This window comes from Myxocyprinus asiaticus, chromosome 33 (assembly GCF_019703515.2).
Source record: "Myxocyprinus asiaticus isolate MX2 ecotype Aquarium Trade chromosome 33, UBuf_Myxa_2, whole genome shotgun sequence".
In the NCBI taxonomy this organism is placed as follows: domain Eukaryota; kingdom Metazoa; phylum Chordata; class Actinopteri; order Cypriniformes; family Catostomidae; genus Myxocyprinus; species Myxocyprinus asiaticus.
This window is the reverse complement of record NC_059376.1, coordinates 13,252,381-13,267,293: the sequence shown is the minus strand read 5'-3', so window position 1 is coordinate 13,267,293 and position 14,913 is coordinate 13,252,381. Positions and strand designations below refer to the sequence as shown.

Below are 14,913 nucleotides of genomic sequence, written 5' to 3'. Positions count from 1 at the left end.
GAATCCTATTGAGATGCTGTGGCATGACCTTAAAAAGGCAGTTCATGCTCGAAAACCCTCCAATGTGGCTGAATTACAACAATTCTGCAAAGATGAGTGGGCCAAAATTCCTCCACAGCGCTGTAAAAGACTCATTGCAAGTTATCGCAAACGCTTGATTGCAGTTGTTGCTGCTAACGGTGGCCCAACCAGTTATTATGTTTAGGGGGCAATCACTTTTTCACACAGGGCCATGTAGGTTTGGATTTTGTTTTCCCTTAATAATAACAACCTTCATTTAAAAACCGCATTTTGTGTTTACTTGTGTTATCTTTGACTAATATTTAAACTTGTTTGATGATCTGAAACATTTAAGTGTGACAAACATGCAAAAAAATAAGAAATCAGGAAGGGGGCAAACACTTTTTCACACCACTGTATATATATATATATATATATATATATATATACACACACACACATGGATGTAAGGTTATTTAAAGTACATTTATATGAATTTACACCACACGAGTATATTGTGTCATCTTACTTGAGCCCCGTAATCAGCGTTACAGTATCTGAGTTTGATGACGTTGCAGGGTATTCCAGATGAACAAATTTTGTCAAGAGAATTGAACTTCAACAGATATCCCGTGCTCAGTGAGTATGGAGCAGTGAACACTATCCGCTTGCAAGATGGGGCGCTCAAGCAAAAATCTGTTTTGTTTATATATAAACAGGTCCGCCACAGCGATAGTAACAACAGAACACAACACAGCTGCACACAAACCACAGAACAGAAATTACTATACATGTCTGATGAGTTTGAAGTCGAAGAATAGATGCTTTTCTATGCCCAGCCTTATCTGTTTGAACTGGAGGACTTCAGAAATCAAAAGGAGGGTTTGAAGAGTCTGAGGAAGCCACAGTCACACCGTGTCCTACCCTGACGGCAAACAACACATGATAAAAGGTATCTTTTCTATGTTAATTAGAGTTTTTGTCCTAACCAGCCGTGACGAGCGACAGGACATTCTAACGATCACTTGGTTTCTATTTGCGTCGTTGCGCCGGGTAACTCTGTCCACTGTGAACTGTCCTAAATTTTTGTAACAGAATATTGAAGCCAGTACCTCATGAGCTGGTAAAATGTTACACCTACAGATTGTTTTGCTGAAGTCTATCTCTCCAGGCAGATTTTGTCACACACATACAACGGTTCAGAATTGAGAAGACGTGACACACACCAGCGGTTCAAACAAATAAGGCTGAGCACAGAAATGCATCTATTCTTCAACTTCAAACTCATCAGACATGTATAATAAGTTCTGTTCTCTGGTTTGTGTGCAGTTGTATTGTGTTCTGTTGTTACTATCACTGTGGCGAAGCGAGTTTTCACTTGAACGCCCCATCTCGTGAGCGGGTTGGCAGCGTAACAGCTGTTCTCATGAACTCTCATGAACACGTAAAGGATAGCAACTCACTAAATAATACATTAGATTTCAGTTTGTTTCTCACCAAACCTTATTGTATGCTTTCAGAACAATCATGAGTCTCATGGAATAATTTATTACACTTCTGAATTCTACTTTTGTGTTCTTTTGAAGCTTGAAGAGGTGGTGAGTACACAATGACTGAATTTTCATCTTTGGGTAAACTATCCCTTTAAAATCTTACCCTAAATCATAAAGTTAATGTCTGTTATTTGCCAACTACCCAAGTACACAACTCCAACTCCTGTATGTATTAAGTTAGTCTCAGAAAGGTCCTTGATTCAGTTAAACACTCTGCTCAAGGGTTTTGTTTCATCGTCCCCAAGGAGCCATTAGCAGCCAATCTGCTTACTGTTTACTGTGACTCTGTCAAGATGAAGCGCCTCAGTGATGCTCCCCCCGCTCGTCCCCTGATCTATGTCTGTTGGAGTCTCCTAAGACAACGCAAGCAGTTCTTAGCACCGCACCATAAAAATGCCAGTGTTCATTAATTACAGAGGAACACAGATCTGTCCTGCATTGTTGTCCCATATTGGCATTTTTAGGGCTGTGATGTTGTTTTGCTGCCAGTTTTATGTGTTCTATAGGTTATGCTTGTCGTCGGTTTAGATTTGTTTACTTATGTTGCTCGTCTGTCATTTAGTCAGCAGGCTTGAGTGTGTTCTAATAGGCTCAGATTAAATACATTTTTATTCCAAAGTATTCCAAAGAAATTGTCCTCTTAATAGTTCAGTCATGACATTTAAGGTAAATGTTAGCAGGGGTGTACTTTAGAAGAGGTAACCTGCCATTTTTAAGGAGCTTTTTCTAACCCTTAAAATAAGTTTTGTTGGTTTAACCTACTATATTCAGGTTGATTCAGTATTCAGTGATGCTAAATTATATTTTTGACTTTGAATAAAACCACACGAAGCACATTTTTAAATTATTTTATTTATTTTTTTCAGTGTAGGCAGGATTTGCCATTTGGGTGGGTCTCCAAAAAATTCATGTCCTATTGGCAAATTTAAAATTGTTTTCTTCATAATCAAATTGTGTCTTTTCAAGATGTCTAATTCTTATATAATCAGAAAACCATGTCTTCTCCCTTTATTTATTATGTTGCTTTATTAACAATGTAACTCGTTATTTTCTACACTGATCAAACTAAAAATTTAGTGTAAACACTTAAACTTACTTGAAACATAAATTAGCTGAAACTGAATATTATAAACGCATGAAAGTATGATTTAAAAAAAACTCTATAATGGTTGCCCCATAGACTTTCATTACAAGTGCATTTGTCAAAATGTTTTTGACAGCATGCCACAGATGCTATTGATACAGTAAATTTATTTAACCTAGAATGTTTCTACCCTCCTTCTTTTCAGGTAATTTTTGACCTGTTTAAGAGTGCAAAATAATGAAAACTAATGTTGATTTTGTAATTTTGGATTCTCCACAACAATGAATAAATGTAAAAGTAAAAAATTTAAATAAAGTCTTTACTATATACCTACTGTAAAAGAATAATACCACCATTGAAATAAAGGTAGCACTCTTCCCAGATAAAATGTTATTTTAAAAAGCTTGTGTTTAGTGTGAAAACAAGCCTATGGCAATGTTCTTGTTTCTAATCAAGGGAACTGAGCTTTATATCAATTGTACCAGTGTTATTATCATAAAAAGAAAACTAAATGAAACATTTTTCATTAACTGAATTAAAAATAAAAATTAACATTGTTGGAAAAAAACTGAAACTAAACTTTTGCATGGCTCTAAAACATACTTAAAATAAAATAAAAATGACCCAAATTAATTGATTTGAAACAGTACATTATAAAAGATTGAAACCTTTAGAATCTGCCTTTATTAAACATGAAAATGTCCCTTAATAGTAACACCAGACTGGCCTGAAACGTTGAACAATGTCAAACATATTCAAATGATATCCGTAAACACTTTAGATTTGGCTGCCATAAAAAATGAAACTAGAAAACACTGAAAAAAACTAAAACTATCTGTCAAAGAATGAAAGCGTATGAAAGCTAAACTAAATTGGAATCAAACATTTTAGAATTAAAAACATTTAATTTTCAAAACTAAATTCAAAATTCAAAACTATAAAAACCCTGTATTTGTACTCTACCGGGTCTTTTGTGACCTGAACAAAATGTTGCTTTCTTTTTCAAAACAGAAAGGCAAAAAAATAAATAAAAAGAAGCAAATTAATAATAAAAAAAAATGAAAAAAACTCTCATATGCATGTTTGCTACCATATACATGCCTGTCTAAATTCGTCTAATTTTAAGTTCTCTGTTTCTGTTCATCAGGTTTCTGTGTTGTTGACATGAACCCAGAGTTTATTCCGTGGACAGCTGGACCAGTCATTCCATGGCTGTACAACAAGCACACGCTCTTTGCTCATTCACACAGGCGGTCAATAAACAGACCTCTGCAAAACTCATTCAGATGCAGCGCACCACAGAGGACCCTGAAATCTCCTGTCAAATTCAGTGGACACACACCACAGGACCTGTTTATATTCCGACAGCTATGTTCTCTGGTTATATTTTCATCATGTTTTGGATTTCAGAACTTCACAAATGCTCAATGTGACTTCAGGAATCTCTGAACATAAATACATACTCGTGTATGTAGAGAAACAGCTCTCAAGTCACGTCTTGAAGCTCTTTACTCCTCACATTTACAAGCAATTAAGCTTTAGACTTTGCATAGAGGATGTAACCTCGTGCAAATTGTAATTGCATGCTTTTTCAATTACAGCACAATTCATTTTCTTTTATTCATTGTTTTTGGAAGGATTTGAATACAAGTATGCTGACAATTACACCATATCCAAACGTGAGCTGCTGTGACACACAAGCTTTGGCTTCTGTATTAATTCATCATCGTTTTTCTTTGACAGTCATGTTCGGTTTCTTATGTGTGCTGAGTGTATGAGTGTGGTTTGATGCAGTAGTCTTTAATAGGGAACATTCTGGTAAAACACTGAATAATTTACTCACCCGCATGTCGTTCCATACCTGTATGACTTTCTTTCTTCCGTGGAACACAAAAGGAGACGTTAGACAGAATGTTCAGTCTCAGTCATTGCATGGGTGGGGGGGAAATGCAATGGAAGTGGTGACTGAGGCTAACGTCTCTTGTCGTGTTCCACGAAAGAAAAAGAGTCATACTGCTTTGGAACAACATGAGAGTGAGTAAATGATGACATAATTTTCATTTTTGGGTAAACTGTTCCTTTAAGCCTCAGCAGTTATAGCTGTCATCTTCTCTTAAGCTCCAGTCATTGTCTCTGTGGGGTTGTTAGTCAGACACTCGGATCAATAGAATATGTACAGGACAGCAAGGGACAAGTTAAAAAGCCATTAGCACTTGTGAATTATGGAAATCCCACACAAAGAGTCCTGGCCTGGAAGCGCCCCTGACTTTTAATTAGAGCACTAGTGCAATGCCGAATGATAATGTGGAGTGTAGCATTCAGAGATGTGTGTACAGTATGTGTGTTTTTAACAATTTCTAATCCATGATGAGGTGTGTTTTAATTTGGTTTGAATTTCTGTGTTGGGTTCTGTGACAGATTACAGTGCATTTTCAGTGCTAAAATCATAAAATAAAAGTTGCATTATTTTCTTTAACAAAGAATATGCACATCAAATAATGTACAGTTGATTCAGTGTAGTCCGCTGAAGCAATTGTCTTGGTAATGTGCTGTCCAACATGCACATTTTCAAACCAAGTTTTTATTTCCAGGACAAATGCTTTTAGAGAAATAAGCGTCTAATACGCCTGTTTGGAAATGAATGCTGATGTCAGTTAATGGCTTAGAACAAACCACTTAAAGGTGAAGTGTGTCATTTCTGCGCCACTAGAGCCACCAAATGCAGTCACAAAAAAATTATGTTTTCAAACAGGTTTCCCAAACACTCCCCTTATCTGCCATTGGTCTGACAAAAATTTGTCACTCCTGGTATTTGGGAACTGATAACTGGTTCTTATTCGGAACTGGATCCATTTTTTTATTTTTTTTATTTTTTTACAAATGCAGAAACCAAATAATTTTCATATCTTTCGGTTCTGTTAGCAGTTCTTGAATGTGCATTTTTCTGCCAATGTGGATGGAACAGCGTACTAAAATACTCTAACAGTGTTTCTTGCTGTGCTATTCAGCATCAGCGCTGCCTCTCTACTGAATCTACAGCACGAAACACACAGTACAGTCCAGTTCCCGAATGAATGACTCTTATGAGCCGTTTCATATGAATATAGTGCGAAACACACAGCACTACAAGTGTAGTTTGCTTTCCAAACAAACAACTTTCATGAGCTGGTTCCTTAGAAACATACTGCAAAACCAGTGTAGTCCAATTCCTAAACGAATGCCTCTTATGAGTCGATTTTTTTAAATTTACAGCATGAAACACACAGCACGACCAGTGTAGTCCAATTCCCAAATGACTGACTCTCATGAGCTTTTTCTTATGAATCTAGAGCGCAAAACAAACAATGCTGGAAGTGTTGTACACTTTCCAAACAATTGACTCTGATGAGCTTTTTCTTCTGAATAAGCGCAAAACACAACCCTACAAGTCTAGTACGTTTTCCAAAAAATTTACTATTATGAGCTTTTTCTCATGAATCTAGAGTGCGAAATGCAGCACTACAAGTGTAGTCCGATTCCGAACAAATGACTCTTATGAGCCGGTTCTTCAGAATCGACAGCGCGAAACATAAAGTGCAACCAGTGTAGTCTGATTCCCAAACAAAGGACTCTTTTGAGCTAGTTATTTTTAGTGAATCAAAAACACTGAGATTCAGAAATTACAGGTTACTGAATTAATCTCACTGACCTAGAAGTCATGATAATAATGAAATGTTAGCTAAATTTTTGTTTGAATAGAATATTGAATATAGTTAGAGTACACTCAAAAAATGAAGCCATTACCCTTAATTGAATTTGAGAAAGTTTTTACATACAATTTAATTTAGTTAATTCATATTAAGTCAACATAATTTAGTTAAATTAGGTCAATTCAATGTACTTTAGTAGTTTTAACTCAATTTTGTTAGGTTCGTACTCAATTTAATAATGTTTATTTTAATTAATCTTCTTATGTTGGTACAACTTAATTTATTTTATTAATCATTAATACATGCCAGGCGAGCAAGTGTAAGGACAGTGAAATGGTTGCACTGTCAATTTGATAGCAGCTGCTTATAGAGCTAAGCAGTACTTGAATCAAGACTCACTTGAAAGTGTAAGTTCATCCTCAACCTAAGCACAAATGGCAATCTTCACCACAGTGGTAACCTCCAAAACTCCAGCCTTACAAAACTCTATTTGAATACCAATATAATAGAACATTAAACATTAACAAATCTCCTCCTATTCTCAGCTGGCTCAAACATGCATAAAATAACACTTAATTTCAATATTTGTTCACCCCATCAAGTCCCATCCAAAGCATGCTGGGAAATGGAAATCCCCTGCCCAGTTTCATTAATGTTACAAAAAGTATTCATGTAGTCCCAACTCAAATGGATTAAGTAAACTTAAAATTTACAAATTTAATTAGATGGAATGCAATGAAATCAAGTTGTGACAAAATGTTCTAGAATTGTGTTAAGTAAACTGAACAACCTTCAAAAATAAATGGAAAGGAACACACGCCATTGGTTGAGTCAGTGTTGCTACAGCATGTCGGGCTGCTCAAACAAACAGAGCAATATTTTATAGTCACAGAGACACACTGTTTTACAGTTTTCAGGGAAATCAACCTGCAAATAGCTTACTTATTGTTGTCTCTATTAAGAGAAAATGTTAACATCGAAAAAATTTACACACTTCACCTTTAACAAGATGTTGTTCTGACAAAACCTCGATGCTGTCTGATAAATTCATCTTCACTGAAAACTGGTAGCTGTTTGTTTTAATATTGATGTAAATGAATATGTTCAGTTGCCCCTGAATAGATTGGTTTTTCTTGCTGTTTGAGATTTAGTATAGAAAAATTCAGGATAATCATTTAAAAGTAGATGTGATGTGCACGTTCATATTATAGGATTCTGTGTGGTAATATACTGGTGTGTACATTGCTTTAAGCATATCTCATATGTTTGGTTTGTAATTTTTGTTTGGATTGACTTGTAAATACTCGATAGGCTGCATAATTTATGTGTGAGGGTTAAATTGTACGGCCCACCTGTCAATAATGGACTTGTTGTAGCTGATTCATGATATGGTTGACATAATTTACTGTTCTCGAGGGCATCACTTCAAACTGTGCTTCAATAGGAGGCAATGGAGTCGGAATAGGAATGGCATTGATGTAATTTAGCATTTGCGATTATACAAAGAAACACTACAGTCTTATGAGATGTAATTTATGTGTCTTTTAGAGCACTGTTATTAGCATGCTAAGTACAAAGTGTATGTAGCCATTCATGTTTGCACTTGTTTTGGGGAATTCGTTTGCAATGTTTTCAAGATGTTAGCACATGTAGAACACAGTAAAAAGGGAGTTTCTTCAATAGCAGTTAACATTGCTTATTTTGATGTTAACCTTTTTAAAAGTTATTTTTACCTTCTTTGTCTTTCTGACTTTTTCTAATAAATTTAACTTTGTGACAAAAATGAGGCAATGTCATGGGGTCAACCCTGAATCAATGCAAAATAGAATAATATATATCATACAGTGTCTATCCATGCATTGAGAAGATGGATTACGTTGTGGTGTGAAAGTTTAAGATTAATGCTAACTGCAGGACCAGTGTGTCGATACAGGTTCCAGACGTTTGGCATTGGGAAATTATGAGTTGTTGTGAAATCCATTCAGTGTAAATGCATGAAGAAATTTTACATGAACAGCCATATTCATACCACAGCCTGCAAAATATGAAAATTGTTGACATGTAAGCATCACATTCTCCGTGATGATTCTGTTTTCATGATATTATTTAGTAATGTTCTGTTATTGTCCTATTTAATGCAGCTAAGCAGACACAGTCAAATATATATATATATATATATATATATATATATATATATATATATATATATATATTTAGGTTTTTAAAATTTAATTAAATTAAAACAGTACTCAATTCAATTTGATGCAATATTGTTATAAAATTAAAAATGCATAAATCTTTAAATTATTTTTATTATTATTATTATTATTATTATTATTATTATTTTGAGCATATAAGCGTTTCTTGACCTTCTAAGTGATGTAAGTACACAATGTTTAATACAGTGCCAAATATGACCATCTCTTTCTTTTTCCTCTTCCTTTTATTCAGTTTTTCCTCCAGGATGTCAGTTGTAATGTATAGCACAGTGGTGTTAGATGCAGTAAGATTGTTGCAGTGTTCTCTAGCTGTACCTCAGGTGCTGCTGAAAGTTGGAATGGCCGAAAACGGTCTTGAGACCCCCTTATTATTACTTTCTGCAGCACAAATGAATGTTTTTCTTAAATATGTTATGTTAAAGTTTTGTTTCCTAATAAAATGTATATATTAAACAACTGAAGTATGCACTGGCAAGAATTTCTGATTCAAAGTCATTTTGTCACACATGATATAAGACTGTTAAATTACAGCTCATTGCTTCAGATGGTTTTGTTAATGTGATAAGTTAAAGATTTCATCAATCTAATGGACACATAAATAATGTTCAAGAAACCTGAACCAAACTTATGTTGCTCCATTTAGGATTTCGCTTAGGGCCCCCATTTACTCAGAAACGGCCCTGATGGTAGATGTTAGAAATTAGCATCACTGAGGACATCTGACGATGACCAGTTTGAATGTTACACATTGACTCCGTATGCATTAACTGATCAATCCAAAGTCATTATCAATATGAATATACTGCATAATGAGACCCTTTAATTAAGATCTGCAGTGAAGATGTCCATAACAAAAACAGCTGTTCCAGAAACTGTTGCAGTACACACTGCATCATGAATCACAAACTCCTCCCACCATCTGCTCTATCTCATTCAGATTAAAGGCTCCAGAGATCAGACTGATGTCTCCCTGTGGGCGACTGATCTCAAAGGAATCATTAGTTAAATCAGATTCATCAAACTGACAATGTCACATTCAGTTTGACCACTTTATAGTGAGTGCATGCTGATTTACTTGAAAATGATTAGAGAAGGTTTCTACATTGATTTGCACAAGTTAAAGACGCGGGCCTTCTGCTGAGAATTTCTTCAACAGGTTAGGCATGAACTCACAACTTTGTAATTCTTTTCATTGTATTCATTTAAAAATTTTATAAACATACTATATACCAAAGTAGTATGCCTGAAGTATTTCTTTTATCATTTTAATGTTATTCACTCAAAGGTATGTTTTCAATAGGACAAAATCAACAGTCAGTCCAATTACAGTAATTTATTATTCATTTGCATTATAATAATTCATTCAAGATCATGTTTATTAGAACAATTTTGTATGCATACAGTACATATAAAGGAAATATATATATATATATATATATATATATATATATATATATATATATATATATATATATATATATATATATGTATTAATTTGTACTTTCATTATTGTTATTTACATTTTGGGGATGTTTACCCTGTCAAAAAACCCTGTTCTTTTAAAATCAATAAACAACACCGTGCTTCAATGGCATAATGCAGATGTTGTTGACTATTGCATTATAATTGCTTTTGACTCTCTTCATTTGTAAGTCGCTTTGGATAAAAGTGTCTGCTCAATGTAAATAATGGAAAACACGTGCTTTTCTTTGAACTCTCATGTTTATGGATGAATTGTGCCATTGTTAGGACCAACTCAACTAAACATACATAGTATTTGCATTGTAATTGAGGAGGGACATTCAGCTACAGTCACATTAACAGCATTTTTCAAAAAGTATTGAAAGAGTAACGTTTTATGAATGTTGCAGCTCATAATTGATAAATAAATGTATTCATTTATGCATCTGCTTGCTGATACATTGTTATCACTGCACTCTTTGGCCATTTAAATATTCAACCAAAAATTGGCATATTTTACATATCTGAATAGGTTTTTAACAATGTTACTGTAGACCTAAATCCAGCATTAAAAGAAAAGGCAACTGGGTTACACTTTCTATAAAGCCTTTATATATAATGCATTTTCTAAAAGCATTATAATGCTTATAATAAACCTTGCTATCATTGGCATGTTCTCGTAAATAACTGTAATCCAGATAAGAATGCATTATAACAGTTACCCATTCATGGTTATAACTTTAAAGAGTATAACATACAGTGTTATAAAAACATGATCAATAGTAATGCATTAGGTATCATGAACAAACAATGAACAATATACTGTATTTTACAGTATATTACAGTTTTATACATTGTTGATGTTAGTAAATAAAAATGTAATTGTTTATTGTTAGTTCATTTTAGTTCATAGTGCATTAACTAATGTTAATAAATACAACTTTTGATTTTAAAAATGTATTTGTATATATTTTTATTGACATTCTGTAAGATTAATATATGCTGTAAAAGTCTTGTTCATTGTATGTTTATGTAACTAAAATTAACAAATGGAACCTTATTGTAAAGTGTTACCAAATACTCTTTAAAGATTTAACCATGACATAGGTGAGTATTATAATGTATTTTAATTGTGCTTATTAATAAAATTGATTTTTTTACAAAATTTTAAATTTTCATTAAAATGAATGAAACATTTAGAGATTATGTAGGCTGGCTATGTAAATGAAGTGTAGGCTATTATAAGGGTTAAGAATACCTTTATAATGCATTATATACACACTTTATAAAAACTGTAACCAAAAACAATACAAATTTGATCTATCTGTCCATATTTGATGTGCATGGCCTGAATATTCTTGCATTTGTTTGTTGGTATAATATATTAGACTGTGAATTAGGCTTCACTTTTAGAAAATAATTTACTGTTTAAGTAGGCTAATTTTTTTGTACCTCTAGTAAAAATTTAACTCATTTTGGGTACATAGCCTTACCCTAAGGAACTATTGTGTACCTTCAAATGTTCATTTATGAAAAAAGAAAGAAAAAAAAAAAAAAAACTTTTTTTCTCCTAAGGATACAAATATGTACCTAAAGCAAAAGTGCCACACTAGTTACAGCCTTGTACCTTTTTTTTTTTTTTTTTCTGAGAGTGTATACAGTAAGTGTGTGCAAATCAGATGTGGTGAGGTCCCAGGTGCAGTACTGAGAAAGCTCTGCGGTGTTTGCGCAGTAGCTGTCGAATCTTCTCATCATCCGTGTCGGGGTCCAGCGGCTTGTTGTACTCCTCATCCTCCACCTCATTCTCTGATCCATCTCCTCCGCTCTCCTCCCGAGAGGCCTGTGTGGAGCTGGGCTCCAATGCGCTCTTCTTACGCCATTTTGTGCGCCGGTTCTGGAACCACACCTGGGATGAATCAAAGTATTGGACAGATGTAATTACAAATGCTGTAAAAGCCCAACTCAAAAGTTAACACTTTATAATAAGGTTCCATGTGTTAACATTAGTTAACAACATTAGTTAACATGAACTAAACCATACTTTTACAGCATTTGTGAATCTTGGTTTATGTTAATTTAAGTATATATTAATACATTTTTAAAATCAATAGTTGTATTTGTTAACATTAGTTAATGCACTATGAACTAAAATGAACTATCAATGAACAAATGAATATTATAAACTAACATTAACAAAGATTAATAAATGCTGTAATATTATATTGTTACATATTTAGTTCATGATGCCTAATGCATTTACTAATGTCAACAAATGGAACCTTACTGTAAAGTTTTACCCAAAAAAAATAAAAATAAAATAATAATAATAATAATAATAAAATACAAATGTATACAAATTATATTATTAGCTTAATTTACATTCTGAGGGAAAAGTTTAACTGTAAAACTGACATGAATTTCAGAATTTACAGTATACTTGATCAGGCGTGGACTCCACAAGTTGCAAAACCTGATGCTTTTATTATCCTAGCATGATTTGAGAATGTTGCAAAGATCATCTTGTGTGTTTCAATGGAAGTAAGGAAATCTGACCTTCTGTACAAATGAGTTAACATGGTCAATGTTACAAATTTGCCTGCATTTGATCAGTGACCTGGAAAAATCTTACAGTTAATATTGTTTCTTTTCTTTTTCTTTTTTTTTTTTTTTTTTTCAAATCCTAAAACTCTCTGTTTATTTCCAGGTGTAATAAAAAAAAACAAACTAGATTTAATGAAACTGAAATACTGATTTTCCCGCTGTATGTCTCATATACTTTCTTAGATAAGTATTATGTTTCCCATATGACAGGGTTTATATAGAATAATAAAAATAGGATACGAGTGATAAAAACACTATTAAACCAGTGAATAGACCCATGAATAGAATTATTAGTGAATAGACCCTTGCAAGAAGTAATGTATTATTTAATAGCATTTGAAGCTGAACAATAACAGCTCTCTTAAATCTGAATAATGTTGTTGGGCATCTGAACCTATTTTCTGTGTATAATCTTACTTTGACTTGCGATTCAGTCATGCCCAGTGAGTATGCCAGTCTGGCTCTCTCTGGTCCTGCCAGGTACTTGGTCTGTTCGAAAGTTTTCTCCAGAGCGAAGATCTGGTGCCCACTGAAGGTGGGTCTTGTGTGCTTCTTCCTCCCTGCAGCCTCAATGGGATGCCCATCTACAGATAAAAGATAACATTCTGTATCACTCTGAAAACAAATATCTAAAATATAGTGACCAAAACTGCATTTGTAAACACATTTTTGTAACCTCATTTGTGTCCTTTATTTGATCTATCCTTGAGACCTCAAAGGAATTCATTGAAAAATAAATGAATGCACAAATAGAGGTAAATTACATTTTATTGGGCTCAGAAACATTTTGATTTTACGTAAAAACTTTTCTATATATATATATATATATATATATATATATATATATATATATATAATTGTACTGCTACTGAAATTATGCCATTTTAAAGTGAAGTACTCGAATACAAAAATCTCATCTGCAGATTTAGATAAAAAATATGATTGCTTCTTGGCCTTCTATTCATTGTCATATTTAAATAATTTAGATAAATTTACAATCTAGTAAAGACATCAAATTTGCTAAATAGTAAATTTAACATGATATACATTACAATGGTAAATGTTGTACTTTGTTTGCTATTATTTAAGTATATTACCTTTACACATAGATTTCCATTCACTGAACACTTGACTTACTGTTGCCACACTGCTGTCTTGCTCCTCTCCACTCGTACCCTCCATCCACCCAGCAGCTTGTGCCTTTACTCTTCATACCTGGACATTCTACACTGGATTTAGGGAAACTATTCAGTCCAGAAGGGGCATAATCCCGATTATAATACACCCCGGGACTAGGTACAGTTGTTCCATAGCCACCCATAGGGGGGTACCCTGATAATATGGTAGGGGCTCCTGGGCCGCCCACCATGGATCGACTCAGGATGTCACTGATGCCATGCGGAGTGCCAGCCTGGAGCTGGGCGTTGATATTGGCAGGGCCAAGCTTGTAGAAGGAGTTGGGGATGGAGTATTGGCACACAGGAGCCTTGATGTCTGATGGAAACTGGTTCAAGCCATTGTTGAAAAGGAAGGACCCTGAAATATTGGACTCCATGAAAACCAGTTAATGTGTCTCCAACCTCTGTCTCCAATGACGATGATTCCTGTGTGATTGCTTACCAAGGTTTTGACATCAAGTACTCCAAACGATCAAGTCCAGGTCTAGTCCTAGTTTAATATGACTTGAAAACTTTCGGTTCGATAATTTCTTATTTCCAGGTCTTTTTGAGTGCTTAAATTCGTGCTGTGGTCCTCACATCACCCCAAGTCTCAAAGGTCAGCTTAGAGTCTATTCTTTATACTACCTCTTCTCTTTAACTAACTAACCTCCTCCTCGTTATCTATTCCAAAAAGGGTGATGGAACTCCAGAGTCATCCCAGTGCCAGTCTCACTACAGAAAGATGTCCCACGACTGCTTCTCTGCTTGCAGGTCATAAATGAGAGCTACCTTACACTGGTTTGGCACTTTCTTGAAAATGATGGGCAGAATAAGAATGTATTGCCTTGACTGGCTGAGCCCCCAACGTGCCTGATCTCCTCATTGGTCTGTTTACAGGAGGACAGCTTGTGATTGGCTGCCAGCAGATTAATAGTTTTTTAAAAAGTCTGAGTGAGAATAAGTTGCTTTTTAATGGGCTGCCTGCCAGTGGCTGTGAAGGAGCAGCAGAAAGCGTAACATAATGAAATGGGGTTTTTTGGGAAATGGAGGGGGGAGGTGTGCTATGGTGTTAAAGTTCACACTTTGTTTTTATTTATTTTTTTGTATGAATACATATCACATAAACTTAAATGGTCCATTTTTAGT

At 34.3% G+C, this 14,913-nt stretch overlaps 2 protein-coding genes across 6 annotated transcripts in view; one reads left to right on the top strand and one right to left on the bottom strand.

Annotated features, from left to right (window-relative positions):
- LOC127424312 (inositol polyphosphate-5-phosphatase A-like) overlaps positions 1-9,026 on the top strand; it is a 52,250-nt gene extending 43,224 nt beyond the window's left edge. For 2 of the 5 annotated variants that reach the window (XM_051669380.1, XM_051669378.1), the window contains one exon: positions 3,785-9,026. The gene's annotated coding sequence lies outside the window, so the exon portion shown is untranslated. Of the gene's footprint in view, positions 1-719; positions 1,255-1,520; positions 1,632-3,784 lie in introns of those variants that run through there. The other 3 variants (XR_007894451.1, XR_007894452.1, XM_051669379.1) reach the window with 3 other exon arrangements.
- A 2,655-nt stretch (positions 9,027-11,681) lies between these two features.
- LOC127424318 (homeobox protein Nkx-6.3-like) lies at positions 11,682-14,162 on the bottom strand. Its single transcript, XM_051669388.1, has 3 exons — positions 13,745-14,162; positions 13,025-13,191; positions 11,682-11,912 (listed from the first exon to the last, which is right to left on the bottom strand). Exons 1-3 carry the CDS (start codon positions 14,160-14,162, stop codon positions 11,682-11,684), a joined length of 816 nt encoding a protein of 271 aa, XP_051525348.1.
- Between the last annotated feature and the right edge of the window lie 751 nt (positions 14,163-14,913).